A 25,017-nucleotide genomic window follows, 5' to 3' on the forward strand; every position below is an offset into this window, starting at 1 on the left:
TGAAGGACCACCAGTGCAACATGCTACTTGAGGCACCAGTGTGAGGCATGTAGCTTCCTGACAAAGGGGAAAGGATCTGGCTCCCCCTTGCTGATTTACACAATGCATTGCTGTGGTGTTGTCTGCAAGCACGTGTATCATCAGATCCTTGATTGGGGTAGGAAGGCTTTGTAAGCCAATCTGATAGCTCTGAGTTCCAGCGTGTTTATGTGCAGAACAGCCTGTAGAGGGGCCACTGTCCCCGAGTTTTCAGACAGTCTGTGTGTGCTCCCCACCCGGCAATGGAGGCATCCGTGATCAATCTTTATTGGTAATGTCTGAGAAGGCTATTCTGTTGCCTTCTTGATTTGGAATTGTCCACCAATCTAGACAGGAGAGGACTTCCAGGGGAGCCTGACCACCTGGTCCATACCATGTCTCTTTCGCAGATATCACTCTTACCAGGGACCACAGACTAAGTCTGGCCTGCAGCCTCATGGGTACCGAGTCGGAGATGGGTGGGTGCTGAGGTGGTCAACCTTGTCAGGGATCTTCTCTACCCAAGGGACTTGAAGCCAGCTTTTTTGAGTCTTTTTGAGAGGAATCCAAGGATTTCCTCTTCAAAATCATGGGGGAATGTTGCACCGAGGAAGTTGATGGAATCAGCCTCATTAGAGACTGTTGTACAGGGTGAGTCCCTGGGCTGGGATCGGAAGCTGATTGGAGTGAACTCTCCACCATTAGCAGCTGCAGTTTTAACTCAGTTCTTTCTGGCTCTTGATTTTAACTTAAGGCAGAAAGTACACTTTTGAGGGACATGTGACTCCCCGAGACCAGCATATGTAGTGGGAATGTCTATCACTGACCAGGATTGCTTCTCAGCAGGAAAGGCAACATTTAAACCCAGGAGAGACAGGCATATCCTGTCCATATTTCACTTCCACAGAGGGAAGAGACAAGGAAAAATATAACAAGGATGAGGATTAGTTCACATTCTAATAAGGGAAGAAAAAAATATTGAATTTTTTTAAAAAATTAAGAAAAAGGTAGTACTACTACTATTAACAGAATCCATTAACTATTTCAAAACAAGAGAACAAAACATAAATGAGATCATCTCAATTTGGATGCTGCTGAGGCTCCGGCTCAGACCAAGGCAGTTGAGAAGCTAAGATGCAGGGCATGAACCAGAGGGAGTACATGTGTGGGCTGAATGGACACTACTACATAAAATATCCGATCTGAAGCACAAACACATCTAGAGAGTGGAGCACTCATAGGGATACTACTCAAAGAAGAAGAGGTGGTTAACTGCGCCAAGGCTGGTTCCCATTCCTGAACTGGCAGAGCTGGAAGGAGCAGCTCCACAGGCTGTGCATGGGGAAGGCTAACTGGTGCCTAAATCTGCGGTAAGTCCACAGTTTCTCCCACCAATCTGCCCAGTGAGACTTTGCCTTAGAGCAAGCTGAAGCATGCGAGCTCTACAATGAGCGTCCCACACAGCATTCCCTCTATTTTTTTCCATCCAAGTGCAGAATGAAGTTTGTTATGTGCACCATATCGAGGTAATGTGTGGATGTGCATCACCAGTAGAAACCAAAAACCTAGATAGAATATATATTTTTAAAAAGTTACCATAGAGATAATTACTCCAGCCAGGTTAGGCATTTTAGAATCAAAGAATTAAATGTAACCATATGAGAAAAATACAAATTATGAAATGCATAGACCAGTCAAAAAACTAAAACACACTTTGAAAGAAGTATCAAGTAGTAACACCACCACCACCACAAGTATGTGTTGGGAGGGCAGTGTGAAATACAGTGTGTGAGAGACAGACGCAAGTTGCCCCTTTAAATACACTGTCTCCAGTTTAAGTATGCTGCCCTTTTAAATAGATCAGTGTTCAGACACAGCAGCAGTTGCCAGCAAGCTCCCTCCATCCTGACCCTGTTGTGTACCCCCGCCCCTGCTCTGTAAAGATGGGGTACAGGGGCAGGGGGACACACTGACATCAGCACCCCACTCCTCCGCTGCTCTGCATAGCAAGCTCCAAAGCAGAGGCCAGGAGCCGTACAGCAGAGGGGGGGAAAGACACCTGAAGCGCTACACCTAAATTGTGCGGCACTTGATATCCTGCTGGGCAGCTGCGCAGCTTAGAGGGAACTTAGGTCCCATGGATTCCAAGGAGGCCACTGGTAAGGATAGGGCATTGGTGGCCAGTAGGCACCGGGCCAGGGGCCCCCAACCCCAGTGCAAGACGAGTGCCAATCCTGGTGCCTGTAGCACTCCATAAATGGCCCCTGATGTGGATTGAACGAAGAAGAGCAGGAGGAGGAAGATCCTGACCTTGATGCCAAGGAATCCCGAGTCTCCAGGGAGAAAGGTGGAGCCAGTCCTGATGGAGTGAGTAACTGGTCTGACTCATCAGTCACTGAGAATGAGGACGGGACCAGCGGCGATGATGGAAGTGGTACCACCGGCACAGAGTACATCGGTGCTGGACTCTGTATTGTTCCTGATGTCAGTAGTGGTATTGTAACAGCTGATAAAACTGAAATAGAGGGAAGTGAAATCCACTACAGTAACATCTGTGGTGCTGACAACAACGTAGGAGTTTCCAAGGGCCGAAGTCCCTTGCACTGAGCCTGGTACTGGCCCTGCTTCCACGGACTGTGGCAGGGGAACACTGGGAAGTAGTGCCAACAGAACCAAGGGTTCAGAAGCCCGTCCAGCCAACAGAGCTATAAACTGATACAGCCCTGGCCAAGTCCTGGACCAAAGGAGAGGTCGAGAAGAGCACCCCCTTGAGTGACGTAACTTACATCGACTTAACGCGGTGTCTACACCGCACTGTCAGCGGGAGACACTCTCCCTTCGACATGGCTTCTGCTTTTTGTTGAGGTGGATTAATTACATTGATGGGAGAGTACTCTCGTCAATTTATTGCATCTTCAGCAGACTTGCTAAATCAAGGTCATTGTATTGATTGCAGCAGCACCAATTTAGCACAGTAGCGAAGACAAGTTCTGAGACAAATGAGCCTCCTTATTTATTCAAGTAATATATAAACTGACATACTATGTGTGTCTACTTGAATTACTGAATTTTGCACCTGAGGAAGAAAGGATTTGAGAGCCAAATAGCTGTGAGTTAATATGTTTATGTGTAATACAGATTCTTATGGGTTCCAAAGCCCTCGAATGAAAAAGTTGTTGAGATGTGCTCCCCAACTCATTTTGGAAGCATCTGTCATAACTATTACACAGGAGGAGCAGGGTTGAAGAAAAAAAAAAAAGCCACACTCCTTTGAGAACATACTCTGGTTTTAGCTACCACATTAGGGATTAGCTGAATTGTTCTCAGAATATTGAGCATTTTAAGGATTCTTTGACATGTTGTCTGTAGCACATCTGAAATTTTTTTGAAACCCAGGGCTGAAGTAGCTTCATTCCGAGTCTGGCATATGGCACCAATGTCATTGAGACCATAAGGCCTAGTAAAGTCAAAAAAGCGTATTAGTTTTAGAGAGGGCTCCCAAAGTAGTTTCAAGATAGTCGTTTGTAGTTTCAAAAACCTCTCTTCTAAAAGGACAGCCCTTTCTTTCCTGGGCTTCAAAACTGTACCAATGAATGGGACCTTCTGGGATGCAGAGAGTAGAGACTTCTGTTTGTTAGAAGGCCCAACGTTTCAAAGAGAGAACAAGTGATTTGAATTGTTCTTCTCAATTCCTCCTGGGAATGCTATTTCAGCAGTCAATAGTCTAAGCATAGGGAGACAAAAATTCCTTGTCTCCATAGGTAAGCTGCTAGTAGACACAGGTATATGGTAAAAACTCAGTGCAGTGGAGAGGCCAAAAGACAACTTTGAACTCAAAACAGTCTTGACCAAGCAAAGAACAAAGATATTTGCAGTGAGGGTCTTATAGAAATAAGAAAGCATGCATCTAAGACCGAGAGCAGCAAACCAAGATAGAGTGGACAGGGAAGGAAGAATCAATGGCAGGGGTAGCATTCTGAACTGAAACTTTCAGATATATTTGTTTAGAGCTCCGAGGTCCAGAATTGGTCTGAAAGCTCCATTCTTCTTGGAGATCAGAAAGTTACAGAGAAGAACCCCATGTTTCTGTAAGTTAATGGGGCCACCTCTGTAGAACTTCTGTTCTTAATATAATCTTATGAGAAGGATACCTGAAAAAGGAGGGAAGGAGAGGGCTGTAGGGAGAAAGGGATTCAAACAGAATAGTATAATACCCCCTTACTGTTTCTAAATCCTCTCTCTCAGAGGCGATAGCTGATCATGCATTGTAGAAATGGTATGACAAGTCTCCAAAAACATGGGTTGTGCTTTCTAAAACTGGTTCAAAGCTCTCAATTTCAATGTAAAAATCTGAGGCCTGACATGGGGCAATGAAGATGCAGCTGAAAAATCCTTTGTCCTCGTCCCAGGTTTAAAGGACTTTCTTCTTTCTTGGAATTGATAAGATGACTGGTGCTGCTACGGCTGTCTCCTTTGCATATAGCTTGAAGAGAAATGAAGGAGGACAGTACTGCTTATGGTATCCCAACACAGGCAGAGGTGGTTTCCTTCTAAACCAGTGGTTTGCAGTCCGTGGACTCTTAGGGGTCCGCAGACTATATCTAGGGGATCCATGAAAGATAGTTATTACCATAGAAGAGTGGTTTTCAACCCAGGCTCCTCAGAACCCTATGTCTAAGATTTCCAAAGAGGTCTGTATCTCCATTCAAAATTTTTTAGGTCCACAAATGAAAAAAGGTTGAAAACCGCTCTTCTAAAAAAAAAAATAAAAAAAAAAAATAAAAAAATGCAGTAAGTCAAGAGATCTAGCTGTGGAATGTCTTATCTTTTCCAACACTTCTTCAGTTTTAGCACTGAATAGTCCATCCCCTTCAAAGGGAAGATCCTCTATCTTTGATTTCATTTCCATAAATAATGATGATCTTAACCATGCGTGCCTACGGAGATCTACAGCTGATGCAACTGATCATGAGGCAGTACCTGAAACATTAAATGATCTCCTGAAGGCATGCTTGGCAATGTTTTGACTCTCTTTGACAAGAGCTACCATTAATTTTCTCTGATCCTCTGGAAGAGTTTTAGTGACATTCAAAGTCTTTTCCCACTAACATCTGGCCATCTCTGCTTGAAAAAAATAATTTTCTCCCTAAGGAGTATAACTTTTCCCCTTCTCTTTCACAGGGAATAAAGTGTGGAAGATCTGATCTGGTTCTTTGTACTGGGTAAACATGAAAAGAAGAGAACTCTTCATACGTGATCTAGCAGAATTTGTCAGCCTTTTTTAAATGGGTTGACAAGAGGAAGTATTGGTTCATATAGCTTTTGCTGATGATCAAACAAGGCCGGCACTAGGTTTTTTGCCACCCCAAGCAAAAAATTTGCCGCTCCAAGCTCAGATGGGATTGGGGCTTGCAGGTGGCGCTGGAAGCGGAGGGAGTGATGTCACCTTCTCCCAGTGCCTGCAGGGGCTTTACTCCCTCCCCGGCCTGGCCGCACAGAGAAGCCCTGATATAAGGGGTGGCACAAGGCCGCGCAGCCCCAGCTCCCCAGCAGGACTCGCCCTCTCCTCCCCAGGTAGCGGCTGGGCCCTGGCAGCTCAGCATCCCGGGACTGGGACTTCCCCTTCCCACTACAGCTGGGAGCGCAGAGCCCTCGCCCCATCTAAGTGGCACAGCTCCGAGAGCACAACTGACCCGAAAAAAAAAAAAAAAGGATGGCTGGAATGCCGCCCCTGGAAATGTGCCACCCCAAGCACATGCTTGCTTTGCTGGTGCCTAGAGCTGGTCCTGTTATCAAAGTCCCTCCAGTACTGGCAAAAAAAGTTATTTTTCACAGAAGAACGCAATGTCAAATATTGGGTGGGTGGCTTCTTCCAAAGCTACTAATGACAAATTTAAAGTTAACTCCATCCTATCAAATAGTCCATGTAATTGAAGTAAATCTGTAGATTTAGATGGAGGCTACTCAGGAGTCAGCTCTTCTTGCATAGTATGGATAAGCAGGAGTTGGCCAACAGGGGCAAGGCATCCACAGTGGCATGTGCCAGTCTTGCCATTTACCCCGTACTAGCACCACAGAAGACACTGCTGTGTAGAATGTCTTGAGATGTCTGTTAGAAAAGGAAAGCCCTGTTTCAGAAAAACTGTTGATTATTAGATGCTATCATCAGATCTGGCTCCTACCCTGATCCAATAGTGAAACAGTAAGAGATATGACCGAAGTTAGGATCTGGAGAATGGAGACAGTCTTTCTTGGAGAGGCAATTGGAGTCTTAGATGGGGGAGTACAGTCTATGGAGATCTATCATGTTCAAGCTACTTTCTTGGTCTCTTGTTCAGAGAAAAATGATATGTAGTCAGATCAGTCCATGTTGCAGATCTATGTGAACCTGCACTGTAACTGAAGGATCCTTAGAGTTGAGGTACAGGATTCTGTTGGTCTCTTTTTCAGATCCATTCCCTTAGAATGATTCCTAGTTGTTATATCTTTAGGTTTTGGATCCACGCCGAGTTCTGAATGGCCCAAAGAACCACTTGAGATATGAGGAAAAGAGGCCAGACTGAAGCATAACTGAAGTGCTTGGTTGAGGCAATTTCTCCTGAGCTTTGTGATCCTTAGCTAGAGCAAGCTCTGATGGAGGTTGTAATATCTCTGGAGTTGGATCAGAGGATTTGGCTACTGCAAGCTCAAATCCACTTGGAAGTGAAGTTCAGTCCCAAAACCAAAGCCTTAACTACTGAAGCCTTCTTGGATCCAGAAGTACTATCAGCCAATTCTCCCATCCTTCCACTCAGATCCTCTAGCTATATATCCGATCCTGGAGATTTGGCTGACAAGCCTTGTGTAACAAAAGGGCCTGAAATCCATTCCATCTCTCTATGGGCCTGAGGAGTAAATGTGCAGCCAACATCGCAATATGAAGGAGAACACTTCTCTCCTAAGCATTTTGGTATTGGACTTTTATGGGGAGGGGGGGAAGGTGCAGGAAAGACCACTGGGCACGACACATGCTTTTTAAATCCATCCTTTTTCACATTTAGATGCACCATGATGTCAGTACTGGGTAAATATTTAATTCTCAATCTTCTACTTAGCTAAACTACTTTAACCTAAAATTAACTCAGTTTAAAAACTATTAACATTAGCTAATCTAGAAAACAGAAAGCTATTTATTGCTATGGATCCTTGCAATCTGGAGAAGTCCATGTCCTTCTGCTGAGGTGGCTGGAATGAACTGAGGTGACAGTTGGTGCCACGCCCCCTTTTGCCGCCATGGCCTCAAACCATGCTCGGATGCTGAGGGGTGGGGCACCTGAGCACTCAGACACTACCAGAAGGTTCCCCCATCCAAGCTGCACCGGTTGGCGCATTCCCAAGAGTGGGAATACTGCAGAGGACATTAGACAAAGAACAAGGATGTTATGATTTTCTATCTTGTAGCCACAGGCGATAAGAAGGAACTGAGTGCAGTTTGCAGCTGCCACACCCCTTATTCCCTCCGACAAGGAAGCAAGAGAACAAGAGGGGTACAAGCACAGCCACAGCAGACACGGATATTCAAAAGAATGTGATCTCATGCCTATGGGGTACATGTGCACCAAGAGTGGAATTCTGTATAGCCACTCACTTGACTTCACATTAAATCTGTAAAGCAAGGGGTGCTAGAACTTATCTAACCACTAACTAAACTGAAAGACCACAGTGTAAGCTACAATCTCCACTATGATGAAATGAAAGCAATTAATTTTCCCTGAGATTTTCAATGTGAAAATTTAAAACAGATATAACACAACTGGAGTAAAATGGAAATAATCTTACCACACCATCAATAACACATTGGGAAGCAGGTTTCCGAGGATCCAGGGAAATTCCCATCTCCAAAAGCAACTCTTGATTTCCAGTACTTATTCCAGTATCAAGCTCAATGCGAGACTGAAGTGAATGAAGACTTTCCTCAGGATGCAAGAGGAAAGAAACAATCTTGGCAGAAGTCATATTTAAGATGTGTACTATCTGTAAAACCAAGAACAAAGTCATCTTCATTTCTAGTCATCATTTCTTTCAAGAGACAAATGGCACTAAGGTATCAGGCTAAATGATATGCTGTCCTAGAAAGAAGATGTGCTAATATACAGATAAATAAAAGTTAGGCTGATTAGATAAATTGAGTTTTAATTACTGTCAACAGTGCATCCTTAACACATGGCACATATTGGTCTGAGGCCACCCTTACGCTTCCAGAATAAGGATGAAAGAATCACATTACTACTAATATTCTTACCTTCAGATATGAACTGAATTACGTGTTTTCTCTCTGAGGAAAGAAAGAATGCATCCCCTGACACTGGATTTGGAGGGTGCAAGGATTTCCACTCAATTAGCACATTCATTGTCCACTGAGAGGTCTTTACCCTCAGTATTTAGATAACACATTTAAAAAAGTACCTTCAAATTCAGTATGTGATCCATTAACAGGAAACATCTCGGTCGACTGGTTTCTGTGTCTATACCTCCACCCCTCTGCTGTGGATCCCAATTCAGCATCAGTTGTAACCAACTCTCTGTTGGTTCTACAATTATACTAAACAACACAAAAACAAACCATACATTGACATGTGTAATACAAACGAAGAAGGCAGGCATTCTACAACGAAGAGTCCAGTTAATTCAAACGTGTTTTCTACCAGTACTAGGAAAAAAATACTAAGACACAAAAATCCCATTGACTTCAGTGGGACCAGGATTCCATCCAAAGTATGTACCCTCTGTTTTATTTCCCTCTGATAAAGTAGTTACAAGAAAATTATTACTATAACAGTTACACCTTAGGCAAGGCAAAAGTTAAAGTTTCAACAACAACATTATCTTGGCCACACTGGGAATCCCGTATAGTGTACTGTTTACATGTTTTACATGAAACTGTAATAGAAATCTACATATGAAATCTACATATGAAACAAGAAATAGGAAGAACAAGACAGCAGAAGGTTCCAGAATGTTGCTTCTGGAACATTAACTCCTGCATCTCCTGACTTCTGAAACCACTCCACTTCAATGCGGTCTCTGTAGATTTAATCTTTATTTTTTAAAGGAAAAACAATTTGCCTGTATTTAATATGTGCATTTTAATGGTCCCAGTTAGTCTTTGGTGTTCACCCAATAGAGAGAAAAATGGAGAGGAGTATGCCTTTGCTGCTGCCCATCCCAGGCTCCCAATTCCAAATGGGGGCAAGAGAAATGAAGATTACTCACCTGATACTGACATTTGAGATTAACTCTGTACATTCCCACTTTGGGGACGTGCTTAGTGCAGCTCTAACAGTGGAACATTCCATAGCAGTGCCAACTGGAGAGCTCTCACATCCCTCCCTTCTCCTCACTGTTGCTGTATGTTCTGAGGGAGGGGCAATGAAAGGGAGCGTGGCACTCCAGTAGCGGAAGGAACTGAGGTGACCTCCTCAAGTCTGAGATTATTATTAGGACCCCAAGGAAGAGTGGCAGGGAATGTGAATGTGCAGAGTCCATATCAAAAAGCCCTAGTTACAGGCGAGTAACTTGAATTTCTTCTTCGAGAGGCCCCGACACATTATCACTGTTGGGATAGTTTGTTATGCAATATTGTCTTGTGTAGAAAGTGGGATAGAGTCCTAATTAAACAGCAACTGGAGTACTGCCCTACCAAAGTGCATGTCCGATCTGAATGCTAAATAAGTAACATTTAATAAATGTTTTTATAGAGGTCCACTTTGTAGAGCTGCAGAATTCAGTAATGGGTATATGTCTAAGGCTGTCTTAATCCTAGTGGAACGTGCCCATACCTTTACAGGAAGAGGGACACAGGCTAGTCTGTAGCTCTCTTCAATGCATAGTGTAACCCATTTAGTCAAGCACTGAGATGAAATTGCCTGACCTTTAACTATTTCTCTCTGTAGGATATAAAAGGGTCTGGGAACTTTCTAAAGTTTTTAGTCCAATCAAAATAGAATGCCAATACCGTTTTAGCATCTAGTCTGTGGAGTTTTGACTTGCCTAAATGCACATGAAATCTGAGAAAGCATCTGTAGACAAGCCGATTGGTTAAGATGGAAATCAGTTACCACCTTGGGCAAAAATTTAGGATATGGACAGAGGACCAACTTTGTCCTTGTGGAAAACTGTGGTTCCACCATCAAGACTTGCAGTTCATTTACCCTTCTGGCCGATAATACTGCTATAACAAATGCTGTCCTGACTGACAGATGAAGCAGTGAGCACTAATTTATTGGCTCAAAAGGTGGTCTCATAAGTTGAGTAAGGACTAAGATAAGGTCCTATGATGGCAAGGTGGCTATACATTCACCACACCTATCAAACTTCTCAATCAAGTCCTGAGTAAATAAGGTTGTGTTGTCTTCTAATACGTGGTAGGCTGAAATGGGTGCTAAATGGACTTTCAGAGAGGATATAGATACTAGATAGTATCAGGTGCAGTAAGCAGGGGCTGATTTGTTGCAGACTATGAAGATCAGATCTCCAGAAGACAAATCTTACCCACTTGAGGTCATACCACTTATGAATAGATTGCTTCAAAAGTTTCGCATGATATGTTGCACATCTGACAAACAAGATTCCCCCAGATCAGTTAGTCCTATAGACCATGCTGTTACGTATAGGGACTGCAGGCATGGGTGCAAGATCTGGGCATCCAACTGAGATAACAGATCTGTGGTCACAGGAAGAGAACAGTACACTCCCTTGGAGAGGTGAAGGAGAACTGGAAACCACTGCAATCTTGCCCTTGCTATAATAACCAGAATTACAAGGGCATTGTCTGCTTTATCTTCCATTCTACTCTTTGGATTTGAAGAAATGGGAGAAAGGCATAGAGGATACACATTCCCTAGTAGAACTGGAACACATCTGAAATGAACAGCTTACTAACTGTAAGCTAACTAACTGGTAGGGAAGGTTGCTGACAGTTGCAGATACCATGAGTGATCCAAGTCACAAGGTGGTTGATAGGGACTAATGGCAACTAGTGCCCTTCTCTCTTATATCCCCTTGCAGAAGGATATGACAAGACTCAAGGCACATACACTCTGGGCGGATACTTCTGGACACAAGACTGAACTCTGGCACATGAGGTGCATGTGCACCACAAGTAGTGTAATGTGCACGTGGACAACTACTCTAAGGAGAACCACAGAACTCCAGTAATCCTCTTTTTCATTCATAAAACATAAGAACCTTCAAAGTTTTTGGATAAAGTTCTAAACAACTGCTAGATATTAGCTTTATTGTGTTGCAAAACACATTAACCAATGGAAACCTGCTGCAATTTTCATATTTTTGATTTGTAGTAAAATTGTGGCCATTTTCTTGCAAAACTACCTGAAATAATAAATCTGGTCATATGTACTATTGGCTCTTAATGGTTTAAAAGAAAACTCTGAGATTAATGTGCACAAAACTATAAACATACTTACCTACAAAGACTGTTAGGCTGTGGCAAATGGGTACTAAACCGAACCTCCCCAGTCATCTCTTCAAAAGCAAAAATGTGCTTTGGATCCTTTTTCTTGATTTTTTCATGCCTATAAAATAAAATTCTCTGTGGACAAACTGACTTTATGTACTCTTATTTTACTTGCTCTAGTTCAGTGGTCTCCAACCTTTTTAAGCCCAAGATCACTTTTTGAATCTAAGAGCAACCCAGGATCTAACCCGCCTCTTCCCCAAAGCCCCACCCCACTCACTCCAGCCTCCACTCTCTCCGTCACTCGCTCTCCCCCACCCTCACTCACTTTCACCAGGCTGCGGCAGGGGGTTGGGGCTTGGGAGAGGGTGCAGGCTCTGGGCTGGGGCTGAGGGGTCAGCAGTGTGGGAGGGAGCTCTGGGCTGAGCCTGGGGCAGGGGATTGGGATGCAGGAGGGGGTGAGGGGTGCAAGCTCTAGGAGGGAGTTTGGTGCAGGAGAGGGCTCTGGGCTGGGGCTGGTTTGGAGGAGGGGTTATGGTGTGCTGGCTCTAGGAGGGGGCTCCAAGCTGGGGCAGGAGGCTGGCTCTGGGAGGGGATCAGGGCTGGGGCTTGGGGGTGCAGGAGGGCGCTCAGCGATGGGGGTTGCGGTGTGGCCTCCCACCAAGCAGCACTTACCTCCAGCGGCTCCCAGTCAGCAGCACGTGCGGAGAGGCTAAGGCAGGCTCCCTGCCTACCCTGCCCCCACACTGCTCCCAGAAGGGACTAACGCACCCCTGTGGCCTCTGGGGGAGGAGGGAAGCTGGGAGCTCATGTCTCCGTGTGCTGCTTCTGCCTACAAGCACTGCCCCCACAGCTCTCCCGGCTAATGGAAGCTGTGGGGGCAGTGCTTGCAGGCAGGAGCAGTGCATGGCAGAAGACTCCTGCCCCCCCGCCCGCGGGGCTACGCTGGCAGCTTCCGGGAGCGGCATGGGGCGATAGTAGGCATGGAATCTGCCTTAACAGTAGACACACTGTGCCGCCAGAGATTGCAATCGACTGGAAGATGCTCTAGGATTGACCACTCGATCACGATCAACCAGTTGGCGACCACTGCTCTAGTTCATACAGCCACCTCCCCACAAAAAGAGCAACTCTATCAAACCCAGGCACCCTCTTTCATAGCAAATGTCTTACCAGGTAAATGGCTGTAGATTGTGTAAAAAGGGTCTAAATCCTGCAATACACTCGAACACCATTGTTCCAAAGCTCCAATAATCTACAGTAACAGTGTAGGACTTACTCTCAAAGAGTTCTGGGGCCTAAAAAACAATATCATACTATTTTTAAAATGACAAAACTCCAGAGAACGTATTTTTTCTATTTCTGGAAAATATATGATTTGAGGAACATGTGTAAGTAGAATTGTGCTAATTTATGCCAAAGTAAATTGTAAACATGGGAAAAAAAAACCCCAAAAAAAAAAAAACAAAAAAACACCACTTACCAAATATTGTAAGGTCCCAACAAATGATGTACATAAACTTCCCTGATCCAAATCTTTGGCATATCCCAAGTCTATTATTTTGTGAATTATCTGTCAATATCCAAGACAAATGTTTGATAAAGCATGATGAAAAGGGCAAATTCAAAGTAAAAGGTGCAGAATCAAACCCAGGGATGGGGGAACAAATCCACAAATAAGATTTTAAAAAAACATGAAATGCTACACAGAGCTGTTCAGCCATGTAAGCCAAGCTCATTCATTTACATCAACATGCACATACAATTCATTATTGTCCTGAAACTAATACTTTTGAGAATTTACAAGATATAATATTTTGATATCAAGAAAAGTAAACAGAAAAATAGTAAATCAAGAATACCGCTTTTTACTAAAAAATGTATCCAACTGAGCACAAGGACAATTTTGATGTGTACCCCACAGAAATCCAAAACATATGCCAGGGTACAATCAATGTCACATTGCTGATACTGGCAGGAAGCAAAAACACTGGATAAAAAAAAAGTTGATACTTTACAGTAAAATGACCAATCAATTGACAAGTCTTCAAGGATAAGCAAATAGAATTTGTAATATTAAGAAGGAATATGACTTTATTAAAATCATGGTCGTCTTTTGCATGACCATCATTCTATGGGATTCAGTGCTATACTCAATAAGAAAGCAGCAGCATTCTTCATTTCAATCAGTCAAGGCAAAATTGTTACATGACTTCCAGATCTGATATTTGGGACACCAAAGGTAATATTCTTTGGCACAGTAATATGACTTACCTTTCCACCATCATCCTGGAGAACAATATTTTCAGGCTTTAAGTCTCTGTGTATAATTCTGTTTTCATGCAAATACTGGATACCCGACCCTGAATAAAATCAAGTATTTGACATAAGAAACAGAAACAGCACCAGTACAAATCAAGTTATAAGAATTTCTAACACCTCTATATGATTTCCTGACCAAAAAAAGAATAAATAAAGTTAAGTTCTATGCATTTCCCTTTAAAAACAAGAATGGTTTACAATATAATAAAATTTTGTAATTTACACTTATGGCTCTAATACTAACCTTCACCTCTGTAACCTCCCCACACCGCATTAACAAATCAGAGAACCTTTTACCCTACCAAGTGCCATCTGCATTTCCATTATTGGCCACCAACCAGTTGGCCTATCAACTGCCTGGTGAAGCACCTCGTACAGACACAGCTGTCTTCTCCAGCCCATTCTCCTGCTGCAGGACATAGCAGCATGCTGTATTTTACGTGCCACATGAGGTTCCTCACCTACCATTTCACTAGACCAGACCTCCCAGACTTGTTCCCCCACTGTGCTAAAACAACCTGGAAATTCCATAGCATCTTCTACTCTCACCTTTCCAAGACGTGGAGGGTCAATCCTTCATGACATAATATATAAATCTACCTTTACCTTACTCTCTCAGCACAAAGAGGCCTCAGCCCTCCAAGTACTACATACACCTAAATTGGGGCCATATTTCTACCCTTTCTGTGTGGAAGGAAGATGGGAGCTAGTAAGTGCAGCCTGGGAAACTCCACATGCCCTTGGCAGCACATCGCTGCCATATTCTGCCTTATACCCTCCCTTTAGGACGGTTCCCAAGTCAGATGACACACAAGGGTGTCAAACGCATCCTAGACATCTCCCTCCAGCTCAGTTAACTGAGTCTCCCTGACTATTCTACTGGCAACTGCCCATCAGCTGTGCATTACACATTGACCTGCATAGGTGCCAGATCCCAGCACAACAAGAATGTACTCCAACACATCACCTTATAATTCAGGTCCCTGTACTCAAGACTGCTACAGAATTTGTACCTTGCAGGATAATTGTGCTCCAAACATCAAATGTTTTGGACTTCTTGTTAAGTTTTTTTCATTGCTTGTGGTTGCAAAGTAAGCATTAAAAACATGAACTGAGTGTAAACCATTACAACAGTCTTCCTGCACCTGCAGAAAGCCTGAAACAACCAGTCTAAGAAGTGTCAACTGCCTCATTTATCTCAGTGAGATGCATGGTGTTGGAATAATCTTTGTTCAGAGTGGATGAAAGGTTGTTTTAAGTTAAGAGCATGTTATGTAAAGGGTTGCTAAAAGAAAGCACAGAACAGATTCAAATGAATGCAGAGAACTGAGTTTTTGTTGACTTAAAGGCAGTGCTAAATAGGGGTTACAAAACTTCTCATGAAGTTACAGAATTACAGGCCAGAAACTTTCTTAAACTGAAAGCATCTCTGTAGGTTCAATCAGAAAATGTGCTTTCAACTAAACGTTGATTGAACAACGCTTCCCCTTAGACAGACATTTCTTTTTTAGGAGCACCTGGAACTCCTTGCCAGAGGATGTTGTGCAGGCCAAGACCATAACAGGGTTCAAAAAAGAACTAGATAAATTCATGGAGGATAGGTCAATCAATGGCTATTAGCCAGGATGGGCAGGAATGGTGTCCCTAGCCTCTGTTTGCCAGAAGCTGGGAATAAGCGACAGGAGATGGATCATTTGATGATTACCTGTTCTGTTCATTCCCTCTGGGGCACTTGGCACTAGCCACTGTAGGAAGAGAGGATACCGAGCTAGATGGACCTTTGGTCTGACCCAGTAGGGCCATTCCTATGCTGCTAAGTATTGAAGGATGGAATGTTGTTGCCTCGGTAATGCTGTTCCGGCCCCTTGGTGCTTTTGTCCTTAGCGCTCCAGTGTTATCAGCAATAGCAAACAGTGCAGCCTGCTAATTTAGCAAACCTTAATATTACTTATAAAAAAAGGCAACAGGCACAGTTTTGTAACAAAGGCACTTGGCCAGGTTTATTGCCCTGAAGGCACAGTACTAACGTTTTATAGGAGCTACAAGGACACTAATATATACGTGCCCAGGGGCAAGGAACAGTTTAGTTAGCAGAAGGAATTTTTGCTGTCTCCTCAGCCACACAAAGGGTTAAGACAACATTTATAGACTGAAATAAACAACTTACATACCCTTATACATGTTTTACGACATTTGTTTGTTACTTCCCCTTGTTCCTAATATCTTGGATAAAACATACTTATTCATTATTTTGTCTAACAATTTTATTTTGTACTAAATTTGGATGCATTTGTACTAGTTAAAATATACGCATGTAAATACTGTAGCCTAGTACAATAGCAACAACTTTGCCAAGTTCATGTACTGGACAGTGAACTTATGTTCGTTTGCTTTAACATATGGCCTGACTGGTTTACAGAAGTGGTTCTCAAACTGTTGTACTGGTGACCCCTTTCACATAGCAAGCCTCTGAGTGAGAAACCTCCTTACAAATTAAAAACACTTGTTTATCTATTTAACACCATTATAAATGCTGGAGGCAAAGCGGGGTTTGGGGTCTAGGCTGACAGCTCACAACCCCCTATGTAATAACCCTTGCAACACCCTGAGTGGTCCCAACCCAGTTTGAAAACCCCTGGTTTACAGCCTCCAATTCAGGCCTTAAATTTTGCACCAGGCTCAGTGTTCCAAGCTCGCTCTCTCTACTACAGCTGCATTTTCCTTTCTTCTCCTTCATATAGTGCTTGTATTTAAGAAGAAACAGGATCAGACTAACTACAAAATCCTGAGTACTAAATACAGCCATCCAAAGAGGTGCATCCTCTTCTCCTATCCACACAAGGGCACTGAGCCACACCTACAAAATGATCATACTAGGGGTTTCCCTCTATGAGTCTAAAGAACTGAAAACAGAAGGAAAAAGGGAATTTGCTAAAATGAAGATATATTTGCTCTTTTGGGATTCAACTGTGCATGCACTTCGTGTTTATTTTTTGGCTTGGTGATGTGCAAACGAAACCAAGATTCTAGCAACAAAACCCCCAAACCAAACAATTGTCAATGATGTGGCAATAAGTAGCAATAGTGCAACTTTTTAATTTTAGCACACTACAAACCATTAAATCTGCACCATATGTTAACTCTGAAACATAACAATGAATAATCATGAACATTGTTATGTATGTAGCGGGGCAGTTATCCCGCTCCTGTGAAAGGCTAGGCTGATTGGGGAAGCAGCCACAGCTAGGGTAACGCCACAATCAGGCCACAGCTGGCCCTATAAAAGGGCTGAGCCAGGAGCTGAGTCAGTCTCTCTCTAGCTCTGGAGAGAGAAAGACCTGGCTGCCTGGGAGAGAAGGGTACCTGAAGTAGAGTAGTGCTGGGAAAGGCAAGAGGAATTGGGGAGCTCCAGCCTGGTAACTCCCCAGACTGCAGGCCTTGTCCAAGGCCTAAAGAAGGTACTGGGGCTGCAGAGGTACAGTCCGGGGTTAGGCAAAAACAGCTGGTCCAGACCCCATTGCCAATGATGAGTGGCCATTACAGACTGCAGTCTGCCCCAGTGAGTGGGAGCTAGATGATGACTGGCAGTAGCCACTGAGGCAAGTTAGGGATAATGGGTTGGGGTGTCCCCCTGGGAGGGAAGACCCAGACTGTGGATTACTGCTGGAGACAGAACCCCGAGGTAAAGGGGCAGCGGGGTTCGGGAAGGAGACGGGCCTGAGGCAGGTGAGCCACCGGCCTGCAGAGGGCGCTCTGGGCTGGACAAGAGCTAATTCCCAAGACTACCAGCAGGAGGTGCCGCACTGGTGAATCTTCAACCGTGCTACAATATATTTCATTATAGATCATTTTTTCAAAATATGAAACTAATGCGCTTAGCTCACAATTCCAAGCTGCCTTCCACACATGATCCAGGTACCAGAAGCCTCACCTCTTCCATACCAGCTGCTAAAAATCTTCAATCCATAATTTACAGCTTCAAAAATGCACTTATCCACAGTCAATACAAAAATCTGCAGGAAATGGAGGACTGGCAATGTAGAGGCACAGTAAAATAAGTTGAACATTATGTCAGGAACACACGAGGGATACCATATTATTAGTTTTAGTATGTAATTTAATTTAAGAAGTCTGAGTTTACCTGAAGGCGCCACAGAATTTCCAGCCAGCTAGAGTGGAGCACCACAGGCCCTTGGGGCCAGGCAACAGAATTTCCAGCCAGCTGGACAAGAGTGCTATGGATCCAGGGGCCAGGCCACAGAATTTCCAGCCAGCCACTGGGGAAATCTCTGACCCTATAGACCAGGCCAAAGAATTTAGATGCAGCTCCCCACAGAGTACATAGGGCCTTTCCTAAAAGTCGAAGGCAGGCAGGAATACAAGACAGAGTTAAGATTTGTTTTGCAACATTACTTGTAAGTTTCCACTTTCCAATGTTTAATTGTTTATTGAACTATACAATTCAGTGTTGTTTAAATGGCCATGTGCATGTTAAAGTGTATCTGGCTGGACAGTTCCTTGGAATGACTTCATTAGACCATTCTCCAGAAGCTCTTCCTGCAGATACGCCCACCTGGGTGTAGAGAAGACATTTTCACCAGCCAAGACCCCCAACACTATCTCCCTAGACAGAGAGCTGTGCTGACTCGAGATGGACTAAAAAGCACCAACTCTCTCCTAGCAAAAAAAATAAAAGGAGTACTTGTGGCACCTTAGAGACTAACAAATTTATTTGAGCATAAGCTTTCGTGAGCTACAGCTCACTTCATTGGATGCATCCGATGAAGTGAGCTGTAGCTCACAAAAGCTTATGCTCAAATTTGTTAGTCTCTAAGGTGCCACAAGTATTCCTTTTATTTTTTGCAAATACTGACTAACATGGCTGCTACTCTCTCCTAGCAGTGCTGCTGGCAGAGCAATGGAAGCCAAGAGCAGGCATCTGAAAAGGCAGTATAGCAAAGATATCATTGCTGTGACTCTAGACGCCAGTCCAACTCAGCAGAAGGAGTAATGAGAAGATGCTGCCCACCAGAATCATAGAATCATAGAATATCAGGGTTGGAAGGGACCCCAGAAGGTCATCTAGTCCAACCCCCTGCTCAAAGCAGGACCAAGTCCCAGTTAAATCATCCCAGCCAGGGCTTTGTCAAGCCTGACCTTAAAAACCTCTAAGGAAGGAGATTCTACCACCTCCCTAGGTAACGCATTCCAGTGTTTCACCACCCTCTTAGTGAAAAGTTTTTCCTAATATCCAATCTAAACCTCCCCCATTGCAACTTGAGACCATTACTCCTCGTTCTGTCATCTGCTACCATTGAGAACAGTCTAGAGCCATCCTCTTTGAAACCCCCTTTCAGGTAGTTGAAAGCAGCTATCAAATCCCCCCTCATTCTTCTCTTCTGCAGACTAAACAATCCCAGCTCCCTCAGCCTCTCCTCATAAGTCATGTGCTCTAGACCCCTAATCATTTTGTTGCCCTTCGTTGTACTCTTTCCAATTTATCCACATCCTTCCTGTAGTGTGGGGCCCAAAACTGGACACAGTACTCCAGATGAGGCCTCACCAGTGTCGAATAGAGGGGAACGATCACGTCCCTCGATCTGCTCGCTATGCCCCTACTTATACATCCCAAAATGCCATTGGCCTTCTTGGCAACAAGGGCACACTGCTGACTCATATCCAGCTTCTCGTCCACTGTCACCCCTAGGTCCTTTTCCGCAGAACTGCTGCCGAGCCATTCGGTCCCTAGTCTGTAGCGGTGCATTGGATTCTTCCATCCTAAGTGCAGGACCCTGCATTTATCCTTATTGAACCTCATTAGATTTCTTTTGGCCCAATCCTCCAATTTGTCTAGGTCCTTCTGTATCCTATCCCTCCCCTCCAGCGTATCTACCACTCCTCCCAGTTTAGTATCATCCGCAAATTTGCTGAGAGTGCAATCCACACCATCCTCCAGATCATTTATGAAGATATTGAACAAAACGGGCCCCAGGACCGACCCCTGGGGCACTCCACTTGACACCGGCTGCCAACTAGACATGGAGCCATTGATCACTACCCGTTGAGCCCGACAATCTAGCCAGCTTTCTACCCACCTTATAGTGCATTCATCCAGCCCATACTTCCTTAACTTGCTGACAAGAATGCTGTGGGAGACCGTGTCAAAAGCTTTGCTAAAGTCAAGAAACAATACATCCACTGCTTTCCCTTCATCCACAGAACCAGTAATCTCATCATAAAAGGCGATTAGATTAGTCAGGCATGACCTTCCCTTGGTGAATCCATGCTGACTGTTCCTGATCACTTTCCTCTCCTCTAAGTGCTTCAGGATTGATTCTTTGAGGACCTGCTCCATGATTTTTCCAGGGACTGAGGTGAGGCTGACCGGCCTGTAGTTCCCAGGATCCTCCTTCTTCCCTTTTTTAAAGATGGGCACTACATTAGCCTTTTTCCAGTCATCCGGGACTTCCCCCGTTCGCCACGAGTTTTCAAAGATAATGGCCAAGGGCTCTGCAATCACAGCCGCCAATTCCTTCAGCACTCTCGGATGCAATTCGTCCGGCCCCATGGACTTGTGCACGTCCAGCTTTTCTAAATAGTCCCTAACCACCTCTATCTCTACAGAGGGCTGGCCATCTCTTCCCCATTTTGTGTTGCCCAGCACAGCAGTCTGGGAGCTGACCTTGTTAGTGAAAACAGAGGCAAAAAAAGCATTGAGTACATTAGCTTTTTCCACATCCTCTGTCACTAGCTTGCCTCCCTCATTCAGTAAGGGGCCCACACTTTCCTTGGCTTTCTTCTTGTTGCCAACATACCTGAAGAAACCCTTCTTGTTACTCTTGACATCTCTTGCTAGCTGCAGCTCCAGGTGCGATTTGGCCCTCCTGATATCTTTCCTACATGCCCGAGCAATATTTTTATACTCTTCCCTGGTCATATGTCCAACCTTCCACTTCTTGTAAGCTTCTTTTTTATGTTTAAGATCCGCTAGGATTTCACCATTAAGCCAAGCTGGTCGCCTGCCATATTTACTATTCTTTCGACTCATCGGGATGGTTTGTCCCTGTAACCTCAACAGGGATTCCTTGAAATACAGAAGCAGGAACACACATCTGGCATTCTTGCTGCCCCAGACCAGGTCTGAAGTGTTTGTGACTAAAGTTAGGGTTGGTTGCAGGGGAGCAAAGGGGATCCACACAGAGTTTCAGAGGATCTATCCTCCAATCCAGGGACTACAAAACTGACATTAGCACCTGAACCATCTTTTTCCACATGTTGTTGATTTGGGGTATACACAGATGCTAGCCATGGCTGAAGCTTTCTGAGGTGTAGCCTGGTGTGTTGAACCACACAGGTACGCAAGAGGTAGTTGTGTGCCATGGTGAGAGGATATGGTTTCAGACATCGCACCAGATCCTGTAGAATCTCAAACCTGGATTGAGGTGGTAAGACCTTGGCCTTTGTGGAATCCAAGACCACACCAATAAACTATCTTGGATACAGGTAGTAGAACTAATCTGTCCCATTCACCAGGAGCTCCAGTGCATCTAACATTGATACGATAGTGAAGATGCTGTATAACACCTGAGCCTCAACCAGTTATCCAGGTACATAGGGCCCTATGAAATGTTTTATTATGGATTTTCAGATTTTTTCCATTTTTAAAAAATTTATGGTTTTTTTTAAAATCAAAATTGTTTGATACACTGACAATTAAGTAGCCTTTCTATAAATGCATTAAAATGTTCAGAATTGAATTGCAATGGGAAAACAGATTTTACAAAAACAAACCCTACAATTTAAGGAAAACATGCTGCAGATATACAGTATATGTGAAAATTAACATTTTAAATCACTTTTTAAAGTAGCACTTGCTAATGTGACCAAACTGACATTGCTAAACAGTAATACAAAAAATCCACAGAAATGTGTGGGCACGCATGGGGGGGCAGGGTGCATGGACGCTCTCTCTTTAAGGAGGGCACTCACAGCTTAAATACTTGTTCAGACAGTAAGTGGCACTCCTGAGACATGCATCCGATGAAGTGAGCTGTAGCTCACGAAAGCTTATGCTCAAATAAATTTGTTATTCTCCAAGGTGCCATAAGTACTCCTTTTCTTTTTGCAGATACAGACTAACACGGACTCCTGAAACAGAGGCTGGTACACAGAGGATCACCCCTGCCCCCCACCCCAATGGAGACCAGCAAGGGGAAGGGGACACCCCAACTTCAGCCCCCACCCCTCAGGCTCTGCTCAACACAAAACAGGAGGCTCCCGATCCAGAGCAGCTTGACTCAAGTGTAGCTGCACAGTAGCTCAGCCATGCAGCCCACCCTGCCTGCCACTGTGGTCTGAGTGCTGGGGAGAGCAGAATTCTGCATTAACGTTCCGATTCCATGATTCCATCCTTCAACACAGATTTCATAGTACCCTAGGTATGAGAACACATGGACTCCTGATTTATGCAGATGAGTTCCCACTAACACCATGCACTTTGAACACCTGAGGAGTGGCTGAGAGACCAAACTGGAGCACTGAACTGACAGTGGGACCCATTTACCACAAATCTGAGAAACTTCCAATGGCAGTGTCAAATCACAACCTGGAAGCAAGCATTCTTTAAGTCGAGGGCAGTGTGTCAGTCCCCATATTCCAGGAAGGAATAATCAAGGCTATGGTAACCACTAACCATGAGCAACTTTATTTTCTTCAGGAATTTGTTTAACTCTCTTAGATCTACAATAGGCCTGAGAACTTCTTTGGCTTTGGGGATCAGAAATAAAAGCCTTCTCCTTTGTGGCCCCAATTGCAGAAGCAACCGGATCTCCTAATGAAGGATGATCTTGTCAGAGCAGTCACTGAAGGAGAGTAGGGAAGGCGGGGAGGGGGCATATAAGTGAACCGGAGGGAATATTTTTGTTCTACCATGCTTAAGACCCACTGATCGGAGGTTATTTGGGCCCACAGTCTTAGAAAGTGGGATAATCGGTTAAAAAAAAGGGGGGGGCAGGAAATAGAGGGAACTACAGACACTGGTGTACTGTCCTCAACAAATCTGTCAAAATGCCTGTTTGAACACAGCAGCTGGAAAGCACAAGCCCACTAATTCTGAAGAGGAGGATGATAGAGACTGCCCTGTATAACTCCTGCCCTTTCTCCTTGGCGAATCTTGAGACAGAGGAGGAAAACCCTGGAGTCTGTATGGCTGTTGATGACCAAAAATGTTTCCTCTCTTTCACCAAAATATAGATCACTGGAATCCTTTAAGCTACAGAGCCCATCGTCCATCTTATCTGAAGACAAACAGGAACCTTTGAAAGGGAGGTCCATGATGGTTTACTGGACTTCTGGCGAAATCCTGGATGACTGTAACCATGAACATCTTCTCACTGTAACAGCTGATGTACCGTGTTTCGAACCACCACATCTGCACTGCACATGATGTCCTGGAGAACAGTTCTGGCAATCAACTTGCCATCATCTACTATTACTGCAAACTCCTGCTTACAGTGCTTTGGCAGATTATAAAATTTAAAGATGATGTTTTCCTAGAGGGTGGAGTCAGAGCAGCTCAGAAGTGCCAGTTGATTTGATTCTTGAGCTGAAGACTCCCTGTGGAATAAAGTTTGCATCCAAACAAGTCCAGTTCCTTTGCACCTTTTTTGCCTGTCAGTGTTGACACTAGGTACACATCTCTCCTGTTTATTAGCAGCTGTCACCAACAAGGAACCCAGGGGAGGATGGGAATACAAGTATTTATAACCCTTAGAGGGGACGTAGTATTTCCTTTCAGCACACTTTGCTGTGTGGGGTAAGGAGGATGGTGTCATAACACTTTGACCGGCTCCATAATGGCTTCACTAATTGGCAGGACCACCCTGGCAGGGGCTGCTGATACAAAGATGCCCACCACTCGGAGGAGCTTAAACCTTTTGGAGATGTGACATTGTCACGGATATGAGATTCACCCAAACACATTAAACAGGTTGGATGTGGATCACTAACTGGCATGGGTTTAGTGCAACTGTGGCAGGATTTAAACTCCAGTGAGCACAGCATCATTCTGATACCAAAAGCCAGTTATCTGAAAACCAACTTAGTCTAGTCTTAGGACTACCAGTATAACTAGTAGGGCTGTCGATTAAATTTTGTTTAGTTAATCGCATGAGTTAATGGTGATTAATCATTATTAATCAGCTTTAATTGCACTATTAAACGTTAGAATATCGACTGTAATTTATTAAATATTTTTGGATGTTTTTCTACATTTTCAAATATATTGATTTCAATTACAATACAGAATACAGTGTACAGTGCTCTATATTTTTATTACAAACATTTGCACTGTAAAGATGAACAAAAAAAATAGTATTTTGCAAATCATCTCATACAAGTACTGTTGTGCAATCTCTATCCTGAAAGTGCAACTTACAAAGGTATTTTGTTCCATAACTGCATTCAAAAACAACACAATGTAAAACTTTAGAGTCTACAAGTCCACTCAGTCCTACTTCTTTTTCAGCCACTCAGACAAACAAGTTCGTTTACATTTGCAGGAGATAATGCTGCCCGCTTCTTGTTTACAATGTCACCTGAAAGTGAGAAATAGGCGTTCGCATGTCACTGTTGTAGCTGGTGTTGCAAGATATTTACATGCCAGATGCACTATAGATTCATATGTCCCTTCATACTTCAATCACCATTCCAGAGGACATGCGTACATGCTGATGACTGGTTCTGCTCAACAATGATCCAAAGCAGTACAGACCAACACGTGTTCATTTTCATCATGTGGCTCAGATGCCATCAGCGGAAGGTTGATTTTCTTTTTTGGTGGTCCCGGTTCTGTAGTTTCCGCATCAGAGTATTACTCTTAACATTTCTGAAAGCATGCGCCACACCTCATCTGGCAATTCAGATTCTTAAACCTTGGGTCGAGTGCTGTAGCTATTTTTAGAAATCTCACATTGGTACCCTCTGTGTTTTGTCAAATCTGCAGTGAAAGTTCTTAAAAGGAACACGTGCTGGGTCATCATCCGAGACTGCTATAACATGAAATATATGGCAGAAGGCGGGTAAAACAAGAGCAGAAGACATACAAGGAGTTCAGTCACAAATTTAATGGATGCATTTTTTTTTTTTAAAAATGAGTGCCATCAGCATGGAAGCATGTCCTCTGGATTGGTGGCCGAACCATGAAGGTGCATACGAATGTTTAG

The 25,017-nt window shown here is 43.9% G+C and overlaps 1 protein-coding gene across 1 annotated transcript in view; it reads right to left on the reverse strand.

The window, feature by feature from the left end:
• The window catches only part of CHUK (component of inhibitor of nuclear factor kappa B kinase complex), an 80,209-nt gene that overhangs the window by 42,710 nt on the left and 12,482 nt on the right, over window positions 1-25,017 (reverse strand). The window contains exons 5-10 of the mRNA XM_038409688.2: window positions 13,748-13,836; window positions 12,957-13,046; window positions 12,647-12,771; window positions 11,484-11,591; window positions 8,464-8,599; window positions 7,837-8,031 (exon numbers count right to left, since the gene is read on the reverse strand). Of these exons, the coding sequence (XP_038265616.1) occupies window positions 7,837-8,031; window positions 8,464-8,599; window positions 11,484-11,591; window positions 12,647-12,771; window positions 12,957-13,046; window positions 13,748-13,836 (743 nt within the window). The remainder of the gene's footprint in view (window positions 1-7,836; window positions 8,032-8,463; window positions 8,600-11,483; window positions 11,592-12,646; window positions 12,772-12,956; window positions 13,047-13,747; window positions 13,837-25,017) is intronic.

This window comes from Dermochelys coriacea, chromosome 7 (genome assembly GCF_009764565.3).
Source record: "Dermochelys coriacea isolate rDerCor1 chromosome 7, rDerCor1.pri.v4, whole genome shotgun sequence".
NCBI classification, from domain to species: Eukaryota; Metazoa; Chordata; order Testudines; family Dermochelyidae; genus Dermochelys; species Dermochelys coriacea.